Genomic DNA, 23,098 nt, shown 5'->3' with positions numbered 1-23,098 from the left:
GCCAGCTGGTCTTAAAGGCGACGCGGTTTGAGCGAAGGCTCATGGGGTGGCCCCCGCTCCGGCTCCGCCCCATTTCCCCGCACCGCCCCCCCCACCCCGTTTCGTCCCGCAGTCCTGCAGCCGCGCTGCAGAATCCGGATCCCTGGGTTCATACAGGATTGTGCAGAGCAGGGTGGGAAGATTGGACTTTGCAATAGAAGCAGCATCCCTGGGACGTGGTGGAGGGAGACGCCACCCTGGGGGGGGGGGACAGTGGACCCGCCCTGATCTAGCCCGGCCCAGCCTAGTTCTGCGGGGCCTGAGCGCCCCGCCCAGGAGCTGGCTCTGAAATAGACCACTGAAGTCTGAGAGGTAAGGGGGTTGGGAGTGTGGGAGTGTCGGGTGGGTGTCTGCACTTTGGCTTTTCGAGAACCCTAGACTTGCCTGTGGGGCTGTAAAGTCAGGTGCCGGGAAGCAGGGGGTCTGAATGCACCTGGGGCACTGCTGTGTGACCTTGGGCAAGTTGCTGCCCCTTTCTGGGCCTTCTTTATCCATTGTATATTGCTGTCCTGAGCTCTCTTCCTTAAGGGTTGAGAGCACCTCCAGGCCTTGGGGAAGAGCTTAGCCTAGGCTGGGCATGGGAGGGAGGGGCTGACCTGACAAACTACGGAGCCCAGAGGGCCACACTGTTTGAAATATGCTTGTACTATTCTCAGCATGGGCCTGGGGTGCTTGTAAAGGCCTTTGCAAATTGGAGACCTGATGTCTTAGCTTGGTTCCCTCCCTTCTAGAAAGCCTGGAATAGGAGTTGGGGTTCAGCCAGCAGAGGTTTAGACGGGGTGGCCCTGCAGGGATGGTGAATACCCGAGGATCTCACCTCATGCCTCTTCAGTTAAATAATTCCTTTTTACCAGTCAAATCCTTTTTTTTTTCTTTCCAGGAGGCAGTTTGGTGGCCTAGACAAGGACTCCCCAGAGTAGGGTGAAGGGTGTCTTTCCAGAGCTGCCTTGGCTAAAAGAAGTTCAGATAAAAATACTGTACAGAGACGTCAGGCGCAGTGGCGCATGCTCGTAATCCCATCCCGTGGTCCCAACTCTGGGGCAACTGAGGCAAGAGGATAGTCTGTGTCCTGTAGCAAGTTTGAGGTCTTCCTGAACTACAAAGAGCCTGTCTCAAAACAAAAAGCAAGACAAACAAAAAACCCAAACCAACACCAAAAACCAGTAACACTCTGTAGGGGTACTATTGCCAGAACCCTGGGAGGCCAGAGACAGAGGGCATTTTCTGATGGAAGAGACAGCTGGGTGCCCTCAGGAATCCCTGGGGTCTAGGGAAGTCAGAAGAGAGAGGCTGGGCATGAGGGTCTGAGAGGTGCTGAGCAAGGGCCAGGGGGATTCTGGGTTCTAGGAAGCCTGAACCTGGGACCTTTGAGTCCTCTTCCTGTTGGAAAAACCTGGAGGGTTAACCTGGAATGGGTTTTTTGTTTTCTTTTTTTTGTCCCCTGTATTTGTTGTTTGAATCATTTCTAGAATAACTATAGCTTTTTAGTCCCACCGAGTGACCCTTGTAGGAGCTTTTGGCTGATATTTAAGATTCTCAGGGTCTTGGATATGCAAGGTCAGGCTTGGACAGGGGAGGGGGTAGGGCCGGACTCTGGGGCAGGCCTGTATCTGGAAGGTACTTTTCTCGACACAGCGTGCTTTTTCTCATCTTGCTGTCACATATCTCTCTTAGTCACCTGACACACTTTCATGGACATCTCTGTGCTTGGTCCTGCCCTGGGTGCAGAGAGGGGTACTGGACCTACTTCCTATCCAAGGGACATCCCAGCCTAGAGGGAGAGATGGGCATGGGATCATCATATTGCAGATAGATGAAAGAAGCTAAGAGGGCCTGGGAGACCAGAGCTTAGAGACCTGAATTGTGGAGGAATATAAAAGGCCAGCCAGAGGAGGGCTAGGTGAGCTGGGCATTACAGGGTGAGGCAAAAGCCCTTCCCAGCAGGATGTCAGGGAAAAGTCCTCTGTCCAAATTCTCTGCTGAACACCGTTAAGTTCAGCCCATCCCCACCCCACCATATCAGTTTAGTGTCAGACACAGTGTCTAACTGGTCCCTTATCCTGAAGGGGCGGGGCAGCCTCAGGGAGTCTGAGTCTGGCTGATGGGATGGAGCTTGTGGGGTGCTAAGGATGATTTCATGGTGGTGCCTAGTGGGTGCCTAGTGGGTGATGAAGGGATGGATGGAGGGCTGAGCTGAGCCCCAGGCATAGATGGGGAGTGGCCTTTGGAGTTGTATACACACAGTGCTTTGGGAGTAGGGTAGATGAGTCAGGTTCCACCGTGCAGGAACAGGAATCTGTCAACACACAGCAGAATGCCAGGGGTCATGGAGAGAGCAGATAAAGGAATCTGCCTTCTGAAGAGGGATGGTGACACTCTTGTGCTACTCTGTGCCCTGGAGCAAGCTGGATGTTGCTGGGACTCTCCGGGGGTGTCATGCCAGCAAGGTGATGGTGTGAGCAAGGGCTTGGGGAGGAGCAGCAGCGCTGGCTGGGAGAAGCTAAGGGATGGACAGGTGTTGTCCTCCAGCTCAAAGAGGTGACCATGGCCACCACAGGGGTAGTAGATCAGCTGTATTCAAAACTTACGACTGTTGGCTGCTAGGGTACTTAGCTCTGTTGGAGGTTGGGTGGGGGGAGGGAGCAAAGATATTGCTTAGGAGACTGCTGCACTAGTCCAGGCAGAAAGAGGAGCTGGTCTTGGGTGGAGCTGCAGCCCCAGTGGAACCCTGAGATGGTGGCGAAGGCCTAAGGAAGGAGATTTGTTTAGAGTCAGGTCAATAGTGCACATCTCTGTCTCCTTTCTTCCCTCGGTGCCAAATGGCCCAAAGGATTTAGGATGGCCCAACCCCACGTTTAAAACATTTTTTTTGATACCAGCTATCGAACTCAGCACCTTGCGCTTGTCAGGAAGGCGCTGTGCTGCTGAACTATATCCCTAGCCCTCATTTTTTGAATACATCTTGTGTGTGGCAGGCCCAGAACTGCCCCCATTTTCCAAGTGAAAAGATTGAGGTGCCAGGCGGACACCCATGCAAGGTCACCTGGTGATTCTGAAGCAGAGGATCTGGATTTCAAGCTTTACAGAGAGCTCTGATTGTGCGATGGGGAGGCCTGCTGTTTAGGCTGCATTTGGCATGGGCAGCTGTTTCCTGGGTCAGAGCCAGCGTGGACAGGCTGTTTCTATCTGGGGCCTCCCATGAGGAATGCCGGGGCCTGCTGCTTTCTCCCTGAGAGCGCAGGTTCTAATCCTGCACAGCTGAGAGGCCTCCCTGCCTCTCACCCTTCCTGAGCCTCAGCTTCCTTGTTCCTCCCAAAGGGATAGCAGATCTTGTCCTGCCTTGTTTCTCTGGCCTCAGGTATGGTCAAGTGAGGCTGAAGCCTCCAGAACCCTTTTGCATGAATGCATTCAAGATAATATTGAGTGGGTTTGTTGGTGACCATGGTGACAGCTGACCGACAGTTGCCTGACTGTTGCCCGATGGCCTGCGTAGGAGTGGGGGCAGGTAGGCAGGGCAGGGCTTGTGTGGTGTGGCCAGGCTGCAGACAGAGCAGGGCTGCAGGGCAGGCCTTGGAGATGAGCCCTTGGTGAATGGCATGGCCTAGCCAATGTGGCAGATATTAGATGGAATGATATGAAATTGCCAGGATTTGAGTGCTCAGTTTTGTGTGGTTTAATACCCATTGTCCCCATTCTACAAGAGACAAGAGGTCTATGGATATGCCTTAAGGTCATCCAGTGAATTTGACCTAACATGCTGGGCTCTCCTGCCCTCTGATTTGCCTTCCTTGGAGCTTTTCCTGGCACCAGAACTCCATTTCTGGCTGCCCATTCTCCACACCAAATGCCAATATGTCATTGACTGGGGTCTCTCAGCTGCCCAAGGATCTGGATTTCTTGGCATCCTGTCTTGAAAGCATGTTAAATCTACCAGCTTTCAGGGCAGGGAGAGGCCATCCCTGGGGTCTGGAGGAGGGACTGTGTCTCGTGTGGGAGGTTGGGCACAGCAACTGCTTTGTCAAGGCACTGCCTAAGAAAAGGGACTGGGGCTAAAGGGAGATCAAGGGTTTTGTTTTTGTTTAGGCAGTGCTGGGGATGGACCTTGTGCATGCAAAGCAAGTTCTACCCAAGTTACATCCTAAACATGGGAGATCTTTTTTTTTTTTGGGTCAGGGTCTTGCTATGGAGTTCAGGGTAGCCTCAAATAGCAATCTTCCTGCCTCAGCCTCTCGAGTGTAAGGATTACTGGTATGAACCACTATGCCCTTTGGAGGCCAGTTTTAAATTCCCTTTAGAAGCCTTTTGAGATCATGCTCTGAACTGGCACTATTTATAAACATGTTTGCCTTCACCACCAGACAGGATGCTACTGAAAGGATTGGGACTTTGCCTCTAAAGCAACAGGAATTGACATTTTCTGAGAACTTCTGTATGCCCAGCACCATGCTAAAGGCTTGTATTTGTCTTCACAGCTCTGCAAGGTGGGAAGAGAGGGAGCATAAGTAACTTTTATGGTAGCCAGAATACATCCCACATGAGCCTCACTCAGACTAAAAAAAGCATTCTCCCCACTTTCTGTAGGAGCCCTGGGGCCCGCCCTGGGCACTGAACTTTTTTCTATCTAAAATGAAGTCTCTCTCTCTATATATATCAGGCAACTGAAAGATGCATTTCATGTAACAAAATATAAAAATAGAAGCCAAGTGACAGAATGGAAAACATAGTTAAGCAATAGATTTAAGAAATACAGGGTCTGGGTGTCAGCTTACTGATAAAGCACTTGCCTGGCAGGCATTGAGATCCTGGATTTGATCCCCAGCCCCACCAAACAAACAAACCTACAGGGAAACACTAAAGTCACCTAAACTTTTATTTGTTTATTTATTTTATTTAGAGTCAGGGTCTCACTGTGTAGTGCAGGCTGGCCTTCAACTCTTATGTAGCTCAGACTGGCCTGGAAGTCACGGGGATCCTTCTGCCTCAGCCCTCTGGAGTGCTGGGATTATAGGTGAGCTCAACCATTCTGGCTCCTGAGGGCGTCTGAATTTTAACAAGTGCCCAGGTGATTCTGAGGCAGCGAAGGCCAGCATTTGGAACCACTGATCTGTGTCATGGCTATACCATCTAAACAGTGAACTCTTCGGAGGCACTCATTCTTGGCAAGCGAGATATGAGTCTCAGAGAAACAAGCCCTGGTTCCTGCCGCAAGGCACTAGAGCCTGAGGAGACTCAGACACTTAAACATTTGGGCTGCTCAACACTTTCTGCCTTGGCCACAGTCGAGAACTAGGACAGACACAAGAGTATCTCTGTGGGGTCTGACATATAGTTGTGGGGGTCCCCAAATATCTCAGGTTCCAAGTACAATTTTCTGGTCCACTGTCCAGGAAATTTTTGGTTTCTCTTTATGCCAGTTGCAGATATGAAGCATCAGTAGTTCATACTAAGCCAAGAGGGGTACTTATATGCCAAGCCTTACGTCTGGCACTGCCTAGAGTAAGATTTTACAGAGAAGCAGCTCCGCCTTATTCCAGCTGAGAGTTGGGGACAGGGATGACCAGCTGCACCCTTGAAAAACAGTGTAAGAATCAGGAGTCAAAATGGATCCGTGTGGAGCAAAGTGTCCAGGGAACAGCCTGTGTGAAGGAAAGGAAGGCTCTTATATTCACAGGAATGGCGTGGAGGTTACTGAGCCTGTAATGCTCCACTCAGTCTCTGCCCATCCGGCAAATGCCCACTGTGTGCTCGAGGCCGAGCTAGGTGCTGGGGATACTGCTATGAACCGTTTATAGCGTAGTGGGGGAGGTGATCCCAATCAGGTGATCCTAAGTGGTATAAGGGAGAAAGAATGTTCCAGTGTTTTAAACTAGGGGACAAGTGAAGCATCAGTTGAGGCCTGAAGCACTAACCAAACAAGGAGGGGGGCAAAGACCTTGCCCAAAGGGCCAGGGGCAGAGAAAACACAGTGAGGCAAGGCCGAGGGGCTGGTGTAGGCCGAGGCTGGAGAACCTGGGGTGTAGGGCTGGGCAGTGAGAGCATAGAGGTGAGATGCTCGAGCTCCCCAGCACTAGGGGATTGGGGTTGTAATGGAGGAATGGGCTCCAGGCGGGTGTAGGAATCTAGGGGTAGAGGATGGACTCACCTAGGACAGGTGTTTTAGGTAGGGTTTCAAAAATAGGAGTTTGCAGTGTGTATGTGGTGGCAGGACTGAGATAGGGCCTTTTATGCAAGAGGCATAGCACACACAGGCAGTGTCTTGCAGAGGTAATTTTGGAAAGGGCAATGCAGCCTGAGTGGGGAGCAGTACAAAGCTGTGAGGGAGGCCGCTCCCCCAGCAGGGAGTGTTTTTGTGTATCATTCTGCTCTTCCTGACTTGGCCAACATTTTGCACAGTGGCTTCTACCTCTAGCACCTAAGTGCTCCAGGAGTGGCAAGGTCAGAGGAAGGCCTGGGGGGTGCAGGGCAAAGAGGTAGGATGGTGGCAGAATAGCTTTGCTTTTTGCCATTGCTCAGGGAAAGCTGTGACACCCTGAGCTTTACCGTGAGACTTGCTCTGTGCTGTACTTGGATGCCACTCTTGCAGTGAGGTAGGTGCTCTTACTGCATTTCACAGATGAGAAAAGGGAGACCTCGAATCCCAGCACTTAGGGGAACTGTATCCCACGCCTATCAGACAGAGTATAACTCGGCTTTCTGTTCCCCGCAGCGTGGCCATCATGGACAAGATCCTCGAGGCCGTGGTGACTTCCTCCTATCCTGCAAGCGTGAAGCAGGGCTTGGTGAGGCGCGTGCTGGAGGCTGCGCGGCAACCGCTGGAGCGCGAGCAGTGCCTGGCACTGCTGGCTCTGGGCGCGCGCCTGTACGTGGGAGGTGCGGATGAGCTGCCGCGACGCGTGGGCTGCCAGCTGTTGCACGTGGCAGGTCGCCACCACCCTGAGGTCTTCGCGGAGTTCTTTAGCGCGCGCCGCGTGCTACGCCTGTTGCAGGGCGGTGCCGGCCCGCCGGGTGTCCGCGCCCTGGCCTGCGTGCAGCTGGGCCTACAGCTGCTGCCCGAGGGGCCCGCGGCGGACGAGGTGTTCGCGCTGCTCCGGCGGGAGGTGCTGCGCACCGTGTGTGAGCGCCCGGGGCCCGCTGCCTGCGCGCAAGTGGCCCGGCTCCTGGCACGCCACCCGCGCTGTGTGCCCGACGGCCCGCACCGGCTGCTTTTCTGCCAGCAGCTGGTGCGTTGCCTCGGCCGCTTCCGCTGCCCCTCAGAGGGCGAGGAGGGTGCCGTGGAGTTCCTGGAGCAGGCCCAGCAGGTGAGCGGGCTCCTGGCGCAGCTGTGGCGCACACAGCCCGCCGCCATCCTGCCCTGTCTCAAGGAGCTCTTTGCAGTCATCTCTTGCACAGGTGTGTGTACACCCCGGGCAGGCGGGGGGAGGTGTGGGGAAACACCCCAGACAGGTGGTTGTAGATAGGTGAGTCCACATAATGGTGTGACACGTGGGTGCAAGAGTGGCACGCACAGGTGGGGAACTGATCCTTCACAGTATCGGCATACCTGTCCCAAGCACCAGTGTGCTTGGAGCAACACACTGACTGGTGGGCGAGGGAAAGATTAGTTTGGAGAAGGAGCCAGGGATGCCAAGAAACCAATAGGACAGGGGATTGTTAGGGCCTTTGGTTCAGGTAAGCATGATAGAAGTCAGAGGCTTGAGCCTGGTCTTGAGAGATCAGGAGCACCTAGGAGTAGGGATGCTAGGGGAATGAAGGGAATGTGCCTGACAGGAAGAAAACAGACCTTATGTTCACGGATCAGCATCCTGATACAGTTAGACAATGTGTTTTATGCTGTTACTGATTTTTTTTCTTTCTGAAGCAGGGTGTTGGTATGTAGTGCTGGCTGGCCTTGAACCACTGTGTAGGGAGGACTGGTCTTGAGCTCATGGTGATCTCTTGCCTCAGTATTCTGAGTGCTGGGATTACAGGCATGCACCACCACAATAAATTTTGCTAACTAAATGGTGCTGTCTCACCTCTAGGCCCCTGTCTGTGTGTTTCTGCCTTGCATAGCCCCTTCCTCCCAGGTCTTACCTTTCTGGCTAGTTCCATGTTACTGTTTCTAAAGAACTTGCCATACACCCAGAGTTGAAAATTAGTACTTGTCTTAGTTACTTTTCTGTCATTGCTGAGACAAAATACCCATCACCCAAAGTTAAAGGAGGAAAGATTTATTTAGCTCACTGAAACCTGTAGAGGTTTCAGTCCATAATCAGCTGGCTCCAAGACAGGGTGGCACACGAGCAACAGTTCATGGTGGCAGAAGACAGCAAAAGCAACAACCAGAGCAAGAGCCAGAGAGAAACAAACCTCTTTCTGTCCCTTCTGTGGTATGCAGGTTGCCTGCCCTAGGGCAGGTATAGCCCTCACATCCATAATCCCAGCATCATATCATGAATCAATCACAAACTCTAGGTTTAGCCTTTGAAAAGCCTACCCCACCATGCCCACATAAGGCTTTGAGGGGACATTCAGACACAAACCACAATGGTGCTTTGTCTTGGTTTCCAGTACAGGATTGGGCTCAAAGCAGTGCCAAGGAAGGTTTATTAAGTAAGTGAGTCCATATAGAGTCAGGTGATGCTATAGGCCAGTGATGGCAAACATGTTAGACATTAAGTGCCCAACCTGCAACCCCAAATCCACTTATTTATGGCAAAGTTTCAACACTGCAATTAAACTTGAACACTGAGGTTTTAGAAAAAAGCGATGTTATCTGATGCTTGACTGCTGGATTGGCTCATGTGTGGACAGAGAAGCTCTGTGTGTCTGCTGTAGCCTGTGTGCCATAGGTTTGCCACCACTGCTACAGGGGAAGCAGAAGTGGCCCCCACGTGCTGTTTTTAGTAGCCTAGCTGAGCTCCTGACAGCTCAAGGGGATGGCATGGTGTGAGGTGGGGCTGCCTGTCCTGCTGAGCTCAGTTTACTGCACTGTTCCAGAGGAGGAGCCCCCGTCTAGTGCCTTGGCCAGCGTGGTCCAGCACCTCCCACTGGAGCTCATGGATGGCGTGGTCCGCAATCTCAGTAATGACGACAGTGTGACGGACTCCCAGATGCTGACTGCCATCAGCAGGTGGGGGGCACTGAGGGCTGGGGGTTGCGGGGTCAGAGCCTTTCCCACTGGGTGGGGTTGCTGGGTGAGATTTAGAGTCAGAGGTCTGACCCTCACGCTTGTTTTGTCATTCACCTGTTCTTGAGCCCTGCTCTGTGCTTGGCCCCCAGAGCCACATATGGGGGACACAGAGCCCCGCCCTAGTACCAGCTGTGTGACTCTGAAAGTACAAGTGAATTCTCAGATTGAGTTTCCCTCTTAGTAACAGTTGAGGTGGGTGGTGGTGTTTCCAGTCTTGCAAGGGGTCCTACAAGAAGGGGAAAGTACTTTATGATGTGCTTTCTGAGATAGACAAATAGCATACATAGAGTTAAGGTGCCCTTCAGCTCAGAGCTTTTGTACATCTTTCCTCCTCTTGAGTGTCTTCAAACTTGTTTTGAGTCTAAGCTGCTTGTCTGATGCAGAATGGGCTTCCCACCCTGCTCCCTGTGGGCCTGTGCTGTGCAGGACCCATCTACCTGCCATGGCCCTCTGCCATTTCTTCCATGCACATGTGCAGATCCAGCAGCTGTGCACAGCTTTCCTGGATTCCTTGTCTTTAGTGGCTAAGAGTGGGGACAGTGGAAGATCAAGTCCTGCCTCTAGCACTTCTTGTCTGTGTGTCTTTGCACAACTTAACCTTTCCATTTCCGTTTCCTCAGTTATAAAATAATGTATAGTTGAGCCTATCCTATAGGGGCATCGTGAGGATTAGATACAAGACACACCATGTCAAGTGCCTGGAGCAGTGGTGTGGCAGCTACTTTTATCATAGCTGTCATAGCTCTCTCACTGTTATTATTATTTTTTTTTCTGGTACTGGGATTGAACTCAATACTTCACACTTGCAGGCAAGTGCTGTGCCACTGAGCTATATCCACAGCCCCTTGTTCTCCTTCTTAATAGCACAGCCTGAGTGTAATAACAGGGGTTATTATTCATGCCTGACCCAACACCCAGGGCTTGTGTTGTGGGGTCCGGATGTGCTAGAGTGGTACCTGGTGCAGGTGACTCCTCCAGGCATTGGCTTACTCTTTTCTCTTTTCCTCAGAGTGACAGCCTCAGGAATAAGATCCTGTCCTTGTTACAGGGAAAGAAACTGAGGCTCAGAGAGGGAAAGTGGTTTTGTCTGGATCCCATAGCCAGGGCTCACTGGAACCAGAGCTTGCAGCCCTGGGGTAGTGGTCTGGGGGAGGAAGCTGGGAGTCCCTTTCTGTACTGCAGCCCCGAGTGGAGGCCCGAGAGCCTCAGGGCTGTGCCGGGCTCATCTACATTTTGGAGCAGGATCGTGTGTATCCCACAGACCCCAGGGCTGCCTGGGCAGATGTGAGTCAGTGTGGGAACTGAGGACACAGTGGCAGTGCTGTCCTCACCTGGGCACTTGGGCTTCCCGGTCCCTTTTGTCACTGTCACTCCCTTCCCAGGATGATCGACTGGGTGTCCTGGCCTCTGGGGAAGAACATTGACAAGTGGATCATTGCACTGCTGAAGGGCCTGGCTGCTGTTAAGAAGTTCAGCATCTTGATCGAGGTTTCACTGGCCAAAATTGAGAAGGTTGGTGGGCCCCGTCCTGACCCAGGCCAGTGGCCTTTCCACCAGCCTCTTGTCAGGCCCTGCAGATGTGGGAGTCAGTGCAGGGCTCCCACTCAAGTTCACTGTGTGACCTGGCTAATTCACTGCCTCTCTCTGGGCCTCAGGCTTCACCATTCCTTTGACCACTTATTTCCATTAATCTTTGTCCCCATTGGTCTGTTCATCCTTCCCAGGCATCTGACTCTGTTGCCACCCATTTTGCCATCTGTCTGTGAGCCTCTCTGTGTCCTGGCTCCTGCATGGGTCTGCTACTTCAACCCTCTTCTGTCTCGGACCCCACCCAGGCTTGGGGTTGCACTCAGCCTCAGGTAGCCCAGGTCTGGGGGCCCCTGACCAGGAAATCTCTTCCAGGTCTTCTCCAAGCTGCTGTACCCTATCGTCCGGGGAGCTGCCTTGTCTGTCCTCAAGTACATGCTGCTGACTTTCCAGCATTCCCACGAGGCTTTCCACTTGGTAAGAGCGCTGCCAGCTTCCTCAGGGTTGGGGACCACACCTCCAGGGCCCGAGGGGCAGTGTGTTTTCTTTCTTGGAGGCTGAGAGGTTGGGACTTGAAGCTTAGGACCTCAAAGCCTGGATATAAGTACTGGAGGAGGCCTGAGACCCTGCCACCCAGATAGAACACTGGGGCCAGGGAATTTGCATAGACTTCCCATGCTTGTCCAGACATAGCCTGTGAGTGGACTAAGGAGATTCAAGCCAAGTTTGTCCGGCTCCCAGTCCACTGTCCTTCCTGTAGCCTGTCGCCCATAGCACCTGGGTGGTCTGGCCCCCCAGACCCTTGCCACCAGCACATGGGGCCCTAGGTTCTGATGGCACTGTGTCAGGGGAGCAGAACATCGCATTTCCTAGTTTGTTGCAGTGGGAAAGGCGCAGAAGCTGAGATTAGGGTGTTTGGGGTTGAATTTAGCACTGCTGTTTGTCTGATGAGGTGACCTTGGCCTGAGCACTGAGACTTCAGAGCGCCTGGCACAGTGTTAGTCCTGGGACAGTGGGAGATCAGGCCGGGTGGTGTTTGCCCAGGGCCTGCCACACACTGACTACACTCATTCTCCTGGGCTTCTTGTTTCTGTGGCCTGTCTGTTGTGACATCATTGATATGCACCCCAACAGGTCTGCAAATTGAAACTCCATAGAAGGGACTCAGACCTGTTTTCAGACACCAGCTTCTATACACACAGTGCAATCTGGGAAAGTTATATAATCTCTCGAGCTGGGGCATGTGGCCCATGGAAGAGTGTGCCTAGCCTTCTGAAGAATGGGGGTAATTGAACCCTGAATCAGCTCATTATCAAGATGAAGTGCTTGAACATAAATGCTGGCCAGGGCCCACACAGCTGGCTGTGTCATGACCACAGCATTATTCCTGCTTGGCATGATAGCCTTGGGTATTGGGTTGATCGGTGGGCTGAGGCTAAATAGCTGGGCTTGGACCCAGGCCTTTCCTGAATTCTAAGGGAGGTATTATTTATCTTGTTCTGCAAAAGAGGAAATTGAGGCAGGGAGTCTTGGGTTGTATGTCTTAGACAGGGAGTTACCTGCCTGCAGCTCCACCCTGTGAAGGTCAGGCCTGGGTGGGTGGAGCTTGGCCTAAACCCCCTCTGCTCTCACAGCTCCTCCCTCACATCCCCCCCATGGTGACCTCTCTGGTCAAGGAAGACTCGAACTCAGGGACCAGCTGCCTGGAGCAGCTGGCGGAGCTGGTCCACTGCATGGTGTTCCGGTTCCCAGGCTTCCCAGACCTGTATGAGCCTGTCATGGAGGCCATCAAGGTGAGTGACAGTTTCCTACTTGTCCCCGACTGTGCTCTGGCAAAGGTACCAGCTTGAGCCTTCCTCGCCCCATCCCGTGGCTTGGAGACTGCCTCCTGTTAATTGCTTTCTGCCACCTCTCCAGGGCCGCGGTGGGCTCCCATTTTCCTAGGTGGTTTGTCCTCTCATGACTGCTGAGCCCTATGTCTGCTGTTCCTGCTACTGTAAACCCCTCCTGTTCTGCTCCACCTAACCTTCGTGTTGCCTCCCCCAGGAAGTCTTCCCCAACAACTCGCAATATCCACTTCACCCCCAGGCCGGGTCAGAGCCCCTCTGGGCTTCCATGGCCCTGGCGCATCTTCCCATCACACATTGTCACCGCGTGTCCCCCATTAGACTGTCAGCACTGCAGGGCAGGGGTTATTGACATTTGTTCATGTGACTGTGCTGATGCCCTACTGTGTGCCGAGCTGGGGACACAAGCATGAAGCAAAGTGAGCCTGAAAGGGACTTGCAAGAGTCTGATCTACACAGCTAGTGATGCCTCCAGGGCTCGGCTGAGAGCAGTGAGAATCTGAGGAAACAAACAGCTTCTGCAGTTGGAGAGAGGCCACAAGGAGGAACGGGGGAGAGACGGCTTGCCGGGTCACTGGGGTCTGACCGCAGCTGACACTTAATAGGTAGCGCTGCATCTGATAGTGTTTTCCCATGTTTTGTCTTCTGATGCTTGCAAGTAACCTGTGAAGCAGATAGGATTATTTCAGCTTCATAGATGAGGAAAAAGAGGGCCTAGAGAATTGTGGCGATCTGTCTTGAAGCTAGTGAGGTACCTAGCCAGGGCCCAGGTTGCTGAGGCTCGCCCACGGCAGGCACAGGGAGGGGGAAGCGATGAAGTCGGTGCTTCTTTCGGAAACTGATTAGACTTTCATTACCAAAGCACAGCTAACTTAGCCACTGTAGGAAGTGTCCCACTGCAGAACATCTAGAAATGCTTATTGAAATATAACGAACATCTTTTTAAGTACGTAGCTGAGCTTGCAAGAAAGTAAGGGGGACTCCCCAGGGACCAACCAAAAAGGAAGAGAAAAGTGATTTCCAGAATGGTAAGTGAGAAATGATGCTCTTTTGCCTGGGGTGGGAGGGTAGGTGAGGTGACCAATCTCAGTCACCAAGGGGCTTTGAGTCGGTGGCGACAGTAGATGAGGCTTAGGACCTGTGCCTCGTAGGGAGTTCACACTATGGAGCCTGCTGCAATCCAAGAAAGGCTTTACTATTAGTAAAAGAAGGATCTGAAAAAAACATTCCTGTGGTCCAAACTAGAGATCAAAGCAATCTTTTAGCTTAGTCTGAGTTTTAGATTGAGAGGAGTAAAGAAAAAAAATGTGGAACTAGTGCCCTGTTCTCATGTAGTTTTAAGAGTTCAGATTCAGATTATTTGGGAGCTATAGGACCCCCTTCCTAAGTGTAGATGTTGGCATTCAAAGTGTTCATAAACTTGAAATACCCAACAGTTGCCTAGTAGACAGAAATAAATTGAGTCATAAAGTTCTACTGAAGATGAGTTTGTAATCCCAAAATTACAAAATACAAAGTAACTGTGACTGAGTCAATGGAACAGACTAAATCTGGGTAATTTCTTGGCTCTCCTGTGTTTCAGACATAACTGGAAAGTGTTTTCATAGTCGGGGCTCACTTCAGTGGGAGGGGCTGTCTTGACAATGCTCAAGCTCCCTGTGGTAGTCAGCAGGACTGGGACTGCACTTTAGGGGACACACTGGGCTTTGGAGCTGTACTAATTTCTTGCTAGACTGTGAGCTTCTGGTAGGCAGGGGCTGTGTTTTGATAGCTTTGTTTTCTGTACCTAGTGACCAGGAGCAGGATATCAATACAGCATGGCTGTAATATGAGGTCCTCTTGATGTTGGGGTGAACAAGGAAGGGGAGGCAGGTCGGTCCCTGTGGGAGCCCTGAGATGAGTGAGGGTCAGGCTTTGCATGCTGGGGTTGGTGGTCTGGTCTGCAGCCAAGGCGGGCTCTGCAGGCACCTGCTGAAGTCGTCGACTGCAGGGACCTGGGATGGATGGTTCAGGGACACACTGGGAAGCTCCTTGAAAGCCTTGTACAGAGAGGGTCAGCATCAGACCTTGGCTGACCAGGCAGGAAGGTGAGGCCAAGGTGTAGGAATGTGTGTGTCCAGTTTGGTGGTCAGATGTGTCCAGAAATTTGAGAGTCAGTCTTAATCTCTGCTTGATCCAGTGGTTCTGGAGGACCTGGTATCAGATGAGGGAGATGTACTCAGAGCATTTTGGCCTGAACTCAGTTTGTCTAAAACTTAAGTACCAAGTGTATATTTTACAATTACAAACATTTGTTCTAATATGAGCATGCTTTTCTTCCTGGAATATTAGTGCCAGGAAAATGGGTTAAATTTGTCCTGTGGCCTTGAATACCCCTTGGGACAAGGCAATTTGAGAGACAAGGCCTCCCAAAACAGTGATATTGTTCCCGTAGGATCCTTTCACATGCACCATCCTTCTTCATAGCTGCATCACTTTGTGAGTCGGTCTGGGAAGTTCTCTGGGATGTGTTAATGGCAGTCTGTCAGGGAGCTGTGGCTGTGGCCCTCACCGAGGGAGTCATGGTATATAAATTTCCAGTAATATTAGGAGTATGAGAGTTACACAGAAGATCTGGTTTTATTTTCTAAGTGTACAAAATTCCTTTTCTGGGAACGAGATGATTTGATGTTGTCTCTGGCATGTTTGCATCATCTTTGTGTAGGTAACTGTGTGTGGTTCTATCTGCCTTGCATCTCTGTTCATGCTGTGGATGTGTGGGGTGATTAGATGGGGGATGGTAGGAAAATAAAGAATACTGAGCCTGTATTTACATTTCTCCTTCATATCAGTGCGTTTTAATTATCTGAAGAGGTGACTAATCCAGTAACATATCCCAGAAGTAATCCTGCGAACACATCTGTGACCCAAGTGTTAAGCCATGGCTTGAGCAAGATCTCTAATAGCCAGAGGACAAGTGCTGGGGACAGGGTTTGGGTGCTGAGTTAGTGTGAAGCCCTGTAGGCCCTGGGCACTGGCAGTACAGGACGTGCTGAGATGTATTAAGTAACACTTCCCGGAGCTGAGGTGGTTTTCTTTACAATATGTCATTATTAGAAGGAGTGCTTGGTTAGCTTTAAGGCATAGCTGTTTAATGTGACAAAGGATAATGAATGGGAAACTATGTTAACCCCCAAGCCTGTGACAAAGGGACCTTCCATCACAACTGTGGACTCTTGGGCAAGTGGCGGGGAGGGGATAGGAGAGGGTGGGGGGTTGGAGTGTGACTGTGGCTGATTCTGTAGGAAGCTGATTGTGTAAGTCTAGAAGATGGAGTGGGATGCCACTGCATGCAAGCACCATGAAGGCAGAGGATGACAGACTAGTGTAAGGGGGCCTTTCTTGTCAGACGGAGAAGCTGAGTCCCAGGAAGCTCAGGTGGGTGAGGCACAGAGGCTCACTAACCACAGCTGGACACAGGTGAAGGTGAGTTAGAGCTGGACTTGGCCAGTATTGAGAGTCTGTCATCCCCCAGGCTATGCTAGGAATATGTGCTTACTTACTGCCTGTGACACCCTGGGCAATTATTTTCTGTCTGAATCCAGTTGTTTCATCTCTAAAATGGGGATTGTGTCCCCTAGGCAGTTGTTACCTCAAAGATCATGTAGAAGTGCACATATCAAACTGAGACCCTGGCCTGAGCTGTAAGCAGGGACCATCCCCACGCCTCTCTGGAATACTTCTGAGTGGTGTGTGCTTGGGAGGCTGTTCAGTGAGCTGTAGTCCAGGAAGGCTTCTCAGAGGAGGTGATAGTTTTCAAGCTGACCCTGGTGCCCATTGTCTTCCTGCTGCTTTCTTCCTCAGGACCTCCACGTTCCCAATGAGGACCGCATCAAGCAGCTGCTGGGGCAGGATGCCTGGACCTCACAGAAGAGCGAGCTGGCCGGCTTCTATCCTCGGCTCATGGCCAAGTCAGACACGGGCAAGATTGGTTTAATCAATTTGGGCAACACCTGCTACGTGAACAGCATCCTGCAGGCTTTGTTCATGGCTTCCGAGTAGGTGCTGCTGGTGAATTCCCGGTCTGCCCTTTGCTGCTGTGCTCCCTGGTGGAAGGAAGGTGGGGAGGCTGGGCCTCGCCATGCCTTGTTGGGTGGTCACTGTTACTGTGTTGGTAGGCAGTGGAGCCTGGTTTGAAGTCCCGTAGGGCTCAGGGATGGGCTGCAGGGGCTGCCAGGTGCCACTGACTTTCCCTGAGGCGGCCAGGGGCGTGTTTTCATCCAACGTCTCTCCTGTTCTTAATGAAACAAACACGGTTTTTACCACTGGCCACCTGTGTCCTGTGTATGGCTTGCGTAAAAATCACGTGACATTTCAGCTTTGGCTCAGTGAAAGGAAGCTTGGGTTCTGGCTTAGAATATGACCTCGAGACTGTGTTCTCTCTGAGCTTCAGTGTCCTAGGAAGCAGGGCTGATCCCTTAAGGTTTCTTAAGGTGCTACTGCTTGTTCTCTAGCTGCCTGATGGACGACTTTGGTTTCCGGATTTCTGATATGTGCAGATTATTACTTTTGTACAGAATAGAAAATGGCTTGCCAGAGGAACGATTCTGTGCTTATAGTGTCTGAGTGTGAGTGCTGAGATGCTCGCTTACTTTGTGAATGTGCCTTCCTGAGAGTAGGGACCATATTGGGAGTCGTACTGTTCTGGGTAGTGGCTCTGTGGAGAAATATGTGACTGTCTGTGAGGAGAGCACTAAGCTGGGACCTGGAAGTTGGCATGTGGGAGGGACAGTGGGTGTTGGAGTGGGGGCTCCTCTTGTCTCCATAGGATTGGACCCCTGTTACTGGCAGCTGGCATTTTCGTTTGGTGCATTCCTTGCTTTGGCCCTGGCTCCTTCCTTTGAAGGCAGGGGACTAACTTGGGTGGCTCAGGGCAGAGGCCCTGAGTGGAGCTGTAGGAGTTGGATGGGGAGGCTGAGGCCAGGCAGGCTGTGTGTGGCTGGAAGATGCTGGCATGGATTCTATGCCAGAGTCCCAGCCTTAGCATGTTCGCGTGTTTGAACCCTGGAGTCACAGGGTGTCAAGAGTTGGAAGACACTACAGGGGTCACCTTGTTGTACCCTTTATTGTCATATTAAGGCCATTGATGAGTTCTAGACTTCAGACCCTCCAGATTGGGCTGTTCACCGTCTCGTCCTTCCCAGTCTCTGGCCTCAGCTAGAGCTAGAGAAGTCCGGAGGCTTTGGGCTGCCTGCAGGATGGGTGAGTAGAGGCTGCTAGGTGCCTTGGCTCACCCTGGGCGCTCCTGCTTTGTTTTGAAGCTTTCGACACTGTGTGCTCCGTCTGACTGAGAACAACTCGCAGCCCTTGATGACTAAGCTGCAGTGGCTCTTTGCCTTCCTGGAGCACAGCCAGGTGCGTGTGGGGCGGGGCAAGGGGGCAGGTGGCGAGGAGGTGCTGGTCACTCGCAGGACCATGATGCTCAGGGTTGCAGCAAGGTGTTGCCTCATCATCTGCCACTGATGAATGGCACCCACACTGCCAGGCACCCTAAGGGATATAGAGGGTACGAAGGTGAACAAAACAAATATCTGTCTGTCCTTGTAGAACTTAACACTCAGTCTGGGATTCTGCAGGGCCCTGTGTGGGGGCAGAGAGAGTAAGCCCCTCTGTCTCGCAGGAAGACGACTTATGGATGGCAGTTGTCATCCCTTCTCCTGGGGAACATGGCACATGTGAGCCTACAGGGAAGGAAAGGATATGGTGGGGGCTGAGTTGAGAAGGTATCACAGAAGAGGCCATACTTGTTTGGACAGGGCTGTTTAGGGAGGGAGTTAGGCAGTGAGCAGAGGCAGGGAGAGAAATGTGAAGCCTGTAAGCAAAGAGCAGAGTCCTAGGGATTATTCACCTCTAGGACACCAGTGCCCTGCTGAGGGAGTGCCTGGCTAGTGGGATGGGTTGTGTTGGGGACAGCAAGGAGAAGCTGGGTGAGGAGGCGGGGCTGTTTGGGACACAGTGCTAGGCTGACCCTCAGGCCCAGCACTCTGTAGAGCTGCTCTGGCTGTCCTGCTGCTCCTGAGCCTGTGTTTCACCTTCCTTGTTATAGAGGCCCGCCATCTCACCTGAGAACTTCCTCTCTGCGTCCTGGACACCCTGGTTCAGCCCTGGAACCCAGCAGGACTGTTCAGAGTATCTGAAGTACCTGCTGGATCGGTGAGCGAGACCAGGCCTCTGGCATGGGGCAGTGGGCAGAGAGCTCTAGGGCTAGGAAAGGGTTCTGGGGAGAGGCCAGCTCCGAGCTGGGTCGTGGCTTCGTGCTGAGGGGAACAGGAGCACTTGCACTCATAGAAGGTGTGGGTCACACACGTGAGGGCCGTGCCCCACAGGCTCCATGTGCACGCTGTGCTGTGCTTACCTGGTGCGCCAGGCTTCCCCCCTGCCCTGGGCCCAGCTCCCTGGAGTCAGGCATGGTTGGGTAGTGTTGGGTACCCGCGTGCAGGTGTCAGTGCTTTGTGTGTGTGTGTGTGCACACATGCGTGTGAGCATGTCATGTCACTTGAGTGGATGTGTCCTGGCAGGTTTGTGAGTCTGTTTAAATGTGTGGCCAGCTGGATAGGGTAGTCGAGCATGGGGGAAGCGTGTGTGCCGGAAGCAGACCTGTGTGTGTGAACACCCTGTGCTCCCTGCTCACTCCAGGCTGCACGAAGAGGAGAAGACAGGCACAAGGATCTGCCAAAAGCTCAAGCAGTCCAGCCTGCCCTCTCCCCCTGAGGAGCCCCCCAGTCCGAGCCCAACCTCTGTGGAGAAGATGTTCGGGGGCAAGATTGTGACCCGGATATGCTGCCTCCACTGCCTCAACGTCTCCTCCCGTGAGGAGGCCTTCACAGACCTCTCTCTTGCCTTTCCTCCTCCCGAGCGCTGTCGCCGCCGCCGCCTGGGCTCTGTGATGTTCCCTGCAGAGGAGGTTGGAGCCCGGGAGCCCCCGTCTGTCCCCCAAGCCCCAGCTGCCAGCAGGGTGGGTCCTCGGAGACAAAGGAAACACTGCATCACTGGGGACACCCCGCCAACCTTGCTGGACATCGAGGGCCAGGCCCCTCCTGGAGCTGGGGAGCAGGGTAGGCCAGAGGAGGAAAGGAAGGAGGAGCCGGTGGAGAGGGAGGAGGAAGGCAAGGAGGTGACCGTGACAGAGGAGGAAGAACAGGGAAAGGCGGAGGAGGAGGAAGGGGCAAAGGAAAAGGAAGAGGAGGGAGAGAAGGAAAAAGAGCAAGAGGAGGCAGAGGAGAAAAAGGAAAAAAAAGAAAAGGAAAAAGAGGAAGAGGCAGCTGAGAAGGAGGCAGAGCAGGAAGGGGACAGCTTGGGACGAGGGATGCACAAAGATGCTGCTCCCCCCTCCAGGGAGCAGCTGTGTGGCCCTGAAGGCTCCCGCTCTGTCCTGGACCTGGTCAACTACTTCCTGTCCCCCGAGAGACTGACCGCAGAGAACCGCTACTACTGCGAGTCATGCGCCTCCCTGCAGGACGCGGAGAGGGTGGTGGAGCTGAGCCAGGGCCCGCGCTACCTCATCCTCACGCTGCTGCGCTTCTCCTTCGACCTGCGCACCATGCGGCGCCGCAAGATCCTGGACGATGTCACCATCCCCCTGCTGCTCCGCCTGCCGCTGGCCGGGGGCCGGGGCCAGGCCTACGACCTCTGCAGTGTTGTGGTACACTCTGGCGTGTCCTCCGAGAGCGGCCACTACTACTGCTATGCCCGCGAGGGCGCTGCCCGCCCAGCCCCTTCCCTGGGAACTGCAGACAGGCCAGAGCCTGAAAACCAGTGGTACCTGTTCAATGACACTCGGGTGTCCTTCTCCTCCTTTGAGTCTGTGAGCAATGTCACCTCTTTCTTCCCCAAAGATACAGCCTACGTGCTCTTTTACCGCCAGCGGCCTGCGGAGGGTTCCAAGACCGAGCCGGGCTCTCCCCGAGCCCGCACAGAGCCCACCCTCCACAAGGACCTGATGGAAGCCATTTCCAAGGACAACATCCTCTACCTGCAGGTGAGCTGACCCTTGGGGTCTGTCATGACCCCTTAGGTGGAGCAGTCCAACCCCAGCACAGCTATAAGCTTAGGCCAGTTTTTCCTGCCTCTTCCTTTCTAAAATTGCCATTCATTGTGCGGTGAGGGAACCATATTGGTGACCTAGACAGATGAGTCCTTGCTACAGAGGAACAGCCCTTAGTTAATTACGCAGCTGTTACCTACAGTGCTGCAGGGTCAGCCTGGGCTCCACGGGGTTAGTAGTAGAGGCAGTGGGTAGGGCATGCTTTTAGGGGCTCCCAGAAGGGCCACATACCCCAGTGATCGTCTCATGTCTCTCTGTTCCTCTTCAGAGTTAAGAGTGTTACCAAAATCTTCAGCCACTGGGACAGCAGGGGGGATGAGTAGGGCCATCTACCCAGGGCCACTATGGACTGGGGTGGTTTTTGAGGGGGGTCGGATAGGGGTGGCATGCCTGTCTGTATTGTCAGGCTGCCAGGCAGAGGCAGGCTGTGGTCAGAAGTATCCAGGAGGCTGGCCTTGGGCAGAGGTACATCGTTTTATGTTGAAGAGGCAGTGAGCTGGACAGCTGGGGCCAGGAGCCTGTGGAGAGGTTCTCATATAGTGTGATGGCACTTTCGAGGTGTCTGTACCTCCTGTTTCCATTATCAGGCCCTTGTCAGTTAGTCACAATCCAGTACAAATGAATTCCTTTCTTCCAAGGGACTGGCATTTTTATGGAGAGGAGGGAGGGCAGTTTAAAGTCCAGTTTGGGGGCAGATGGAGCTAGAGTGCCCTGAGGACAAGCTGCGCTTCCTACGGCCTGGACCTGGGGACCCAGAGTGGCCTCTCAGGATAGTGCTGGGTGACCCTGAGGAAGGCAGGAAGGGAGGGTCTCTGAACCCGAAGCTGCTCCCATGCCCGCTTCTGTGTTCCCAGGAGCAGGAGAAAGAGGCGCGGAGCAGGGCGGCCTATATCTCTGCACTCCCCGCATCCCCACACTGGGGCAGGGGCTTCGATGAAGACAAAGATGAGGATGAAGGCTCGCCGGGGGGCTGCAACCCTGCAGGTGGCAATGGTGGTGACTTCCACAGACTGGTCTTCTAATGTGAGCCCTCCCTAGTCTGCTCCCATCCATGGGCCACCACAGCCCCCTCACAGGACTTGGCCCCTTTCTCCTGGGCACCAGGTGGTGGGGGCTCAGGTCCTAGGCAGAGCTGCTGTGCTGGTGGGGTCGGGAGCTGTGGAGGTCTGGTCCAGGGCTCAAGAGGCCCAAGGATGAGTAAGCAGTTTCTGGGTCAGTCTGAAGCGTACGCAGACACTCAGATATGGAGGCAAGATCCAGGCCCAGTACTGAGATCAGGGCTGATAAGATGTACACCCAAGTGTCCTGACTGATTTGGAGCATCCAGCCCTTGGGCAGCCCTTCCCTCCTGCAGCTCTGGCTTGATAGTGTAGAAAGCACAGAGGGACCCACAGGATGTCAGGGCCTGAGAGGAGAAGGGGGCTCCACATCATTTTTACTGGGCCGTCTTCATATTTCTTCAAGAGGATTTGGGTCAGGTATGTGGGTGCTTTCTGGGGGTGCCTGTATCGACTACTTTTCCAAGGTGTGCAGGTGAGAAGCAGTGTGGCACAGAATCAGAGGAAAAATCTTACCTGCCTTGCCTTCCCCAAGCAACATGAGGGTAGGCAGGCCCCTCCCCTATCCCTCCAGCCTGCCTCAGTGCCTGAAATGTCACTATTTGCATCCCCCTTCTGGTAAAGGTAGAAAAATCTCTATTTTATTGCAAAGATATTTGTTCATCAGGAAGCCATCGTCTGTCTGAGGGAGCTGGCTGGCTCGGCTCCTCTGACCCATTGGCCATTGAGATGATTGAGTGGGAGTGGACTGTGACATACAGATGTTGACCTCACTGTCCTGTGCAACTGCTATAGCCCTTTCTAAATGGAGAGGAAACCTGTGTTCCCCACCAGGAATAAAACTAGTTCTCTGAAGTCTGTGAAAGATGTCATTCTTCTGTCGTGAGCTGTGACGGCTGTTGTACACTTGGTTCTTCCTTGGGTAGCCTGATGGTGGCTGGGGCTCCTGGTTTGGAAGGTGAGGACTTGTGCTTGGTGACTTGTGAGAAGATTGTGGGTGGTGATGAGAGCCCTTTAGCCCTAAAGAGGTGGCGTGTGGGGGACATACACAGGGAAGAATGGGGACTGTGGTGAGGACACAGCAAGGTGAGGTGCTGGATGCAGAGGGCAGGCGCGCAGGCTGGAGGGTGCCGGACTCACCTATCAGGTGGGCGCAGGTCCCAACAGCTGAGACTTCTTAGTTCCCAAGATCTCTGGGCTGCCTGCAAACAGCTGCTGTCCACAGCTGTACAGCTGTACTCTGAGGAGCAGAGCAGGGAGGGGAATACCCTGGGGGCTGGACATGGCACAGGCTGAGGGGAGCTGGGAAGAAGTCTTTATTGCTCTAGAGATGTCACCTTCTTCCCCAGGCACATCCATGCTTAGAGCTGGA

General features: G+C 53.1%; 1 protein-coding gene across 2 annotated transcripts; it reads left to right on the top strand.

The window, feature by feature from the left end:
* Positions 1–65: 65 nt before the first annotated feature.
* Usp35 (ubiquitin specific peptidase 35) lies at positions 66–22,581 on the top strand. 2 transcript variants are annotated; one of them, XM_063256409.1, is made up of 11 exons: positions 66–351; positions 6,746–7,428; positions 9,019–9,151; positions 10,594–10,723; positions 11,114–11,215; positions 12,373–12,531; positions 16,429–16,622; positions 17,886–17,979; positions 18,671–18,777; positions 19,261–20,602; positions 21,529–22,581. In XM_063256409.1, exons 2-11 carry the CDS (start codon positions 6,756–6,758, stop codon positions 21,688–21,690), a joined length of 3,096 nt encoding a protein of 1,031 aa, XP_063112479.1. In that variant the 5' UTR covers positions 66–351; positions 6,746–6,755; the 3' UTR covers positions 21,691–22,581. The 2 variants fall into 2 exon arrangements, with proteins under 2 accessions (XP_063112479.1, XP_013006628.2); XM_013151174.3 differs by having other exon boundaries at positions 68–351; positions 21,523–22,581.
* The last annotated feature ends 517 nt before the right edge of the window (positions 22,582–23,098 follow it).

This window comes from Cavia porcellus, unplaced genomic scaffold (genome assembly GCF_034190915.1).
Source record: "Cavia porcellus strain 051 isolate PalLab524CR breed Dunkin Hartley unplaced genomic scaffold, mCavPor4.1 scaffold_9, whole genome shotgun sequence".
Lineage (NCBI taxonomy): Eukaryota > Metazoa > Chordata > Mammalia > Rodentia > Caviidae > Cavia > Cavia porcellus.
Note: the sequence above shows the minus strand (reverse complement) of the source record. Positions and strands in the feature narration are given on the sequence as shown.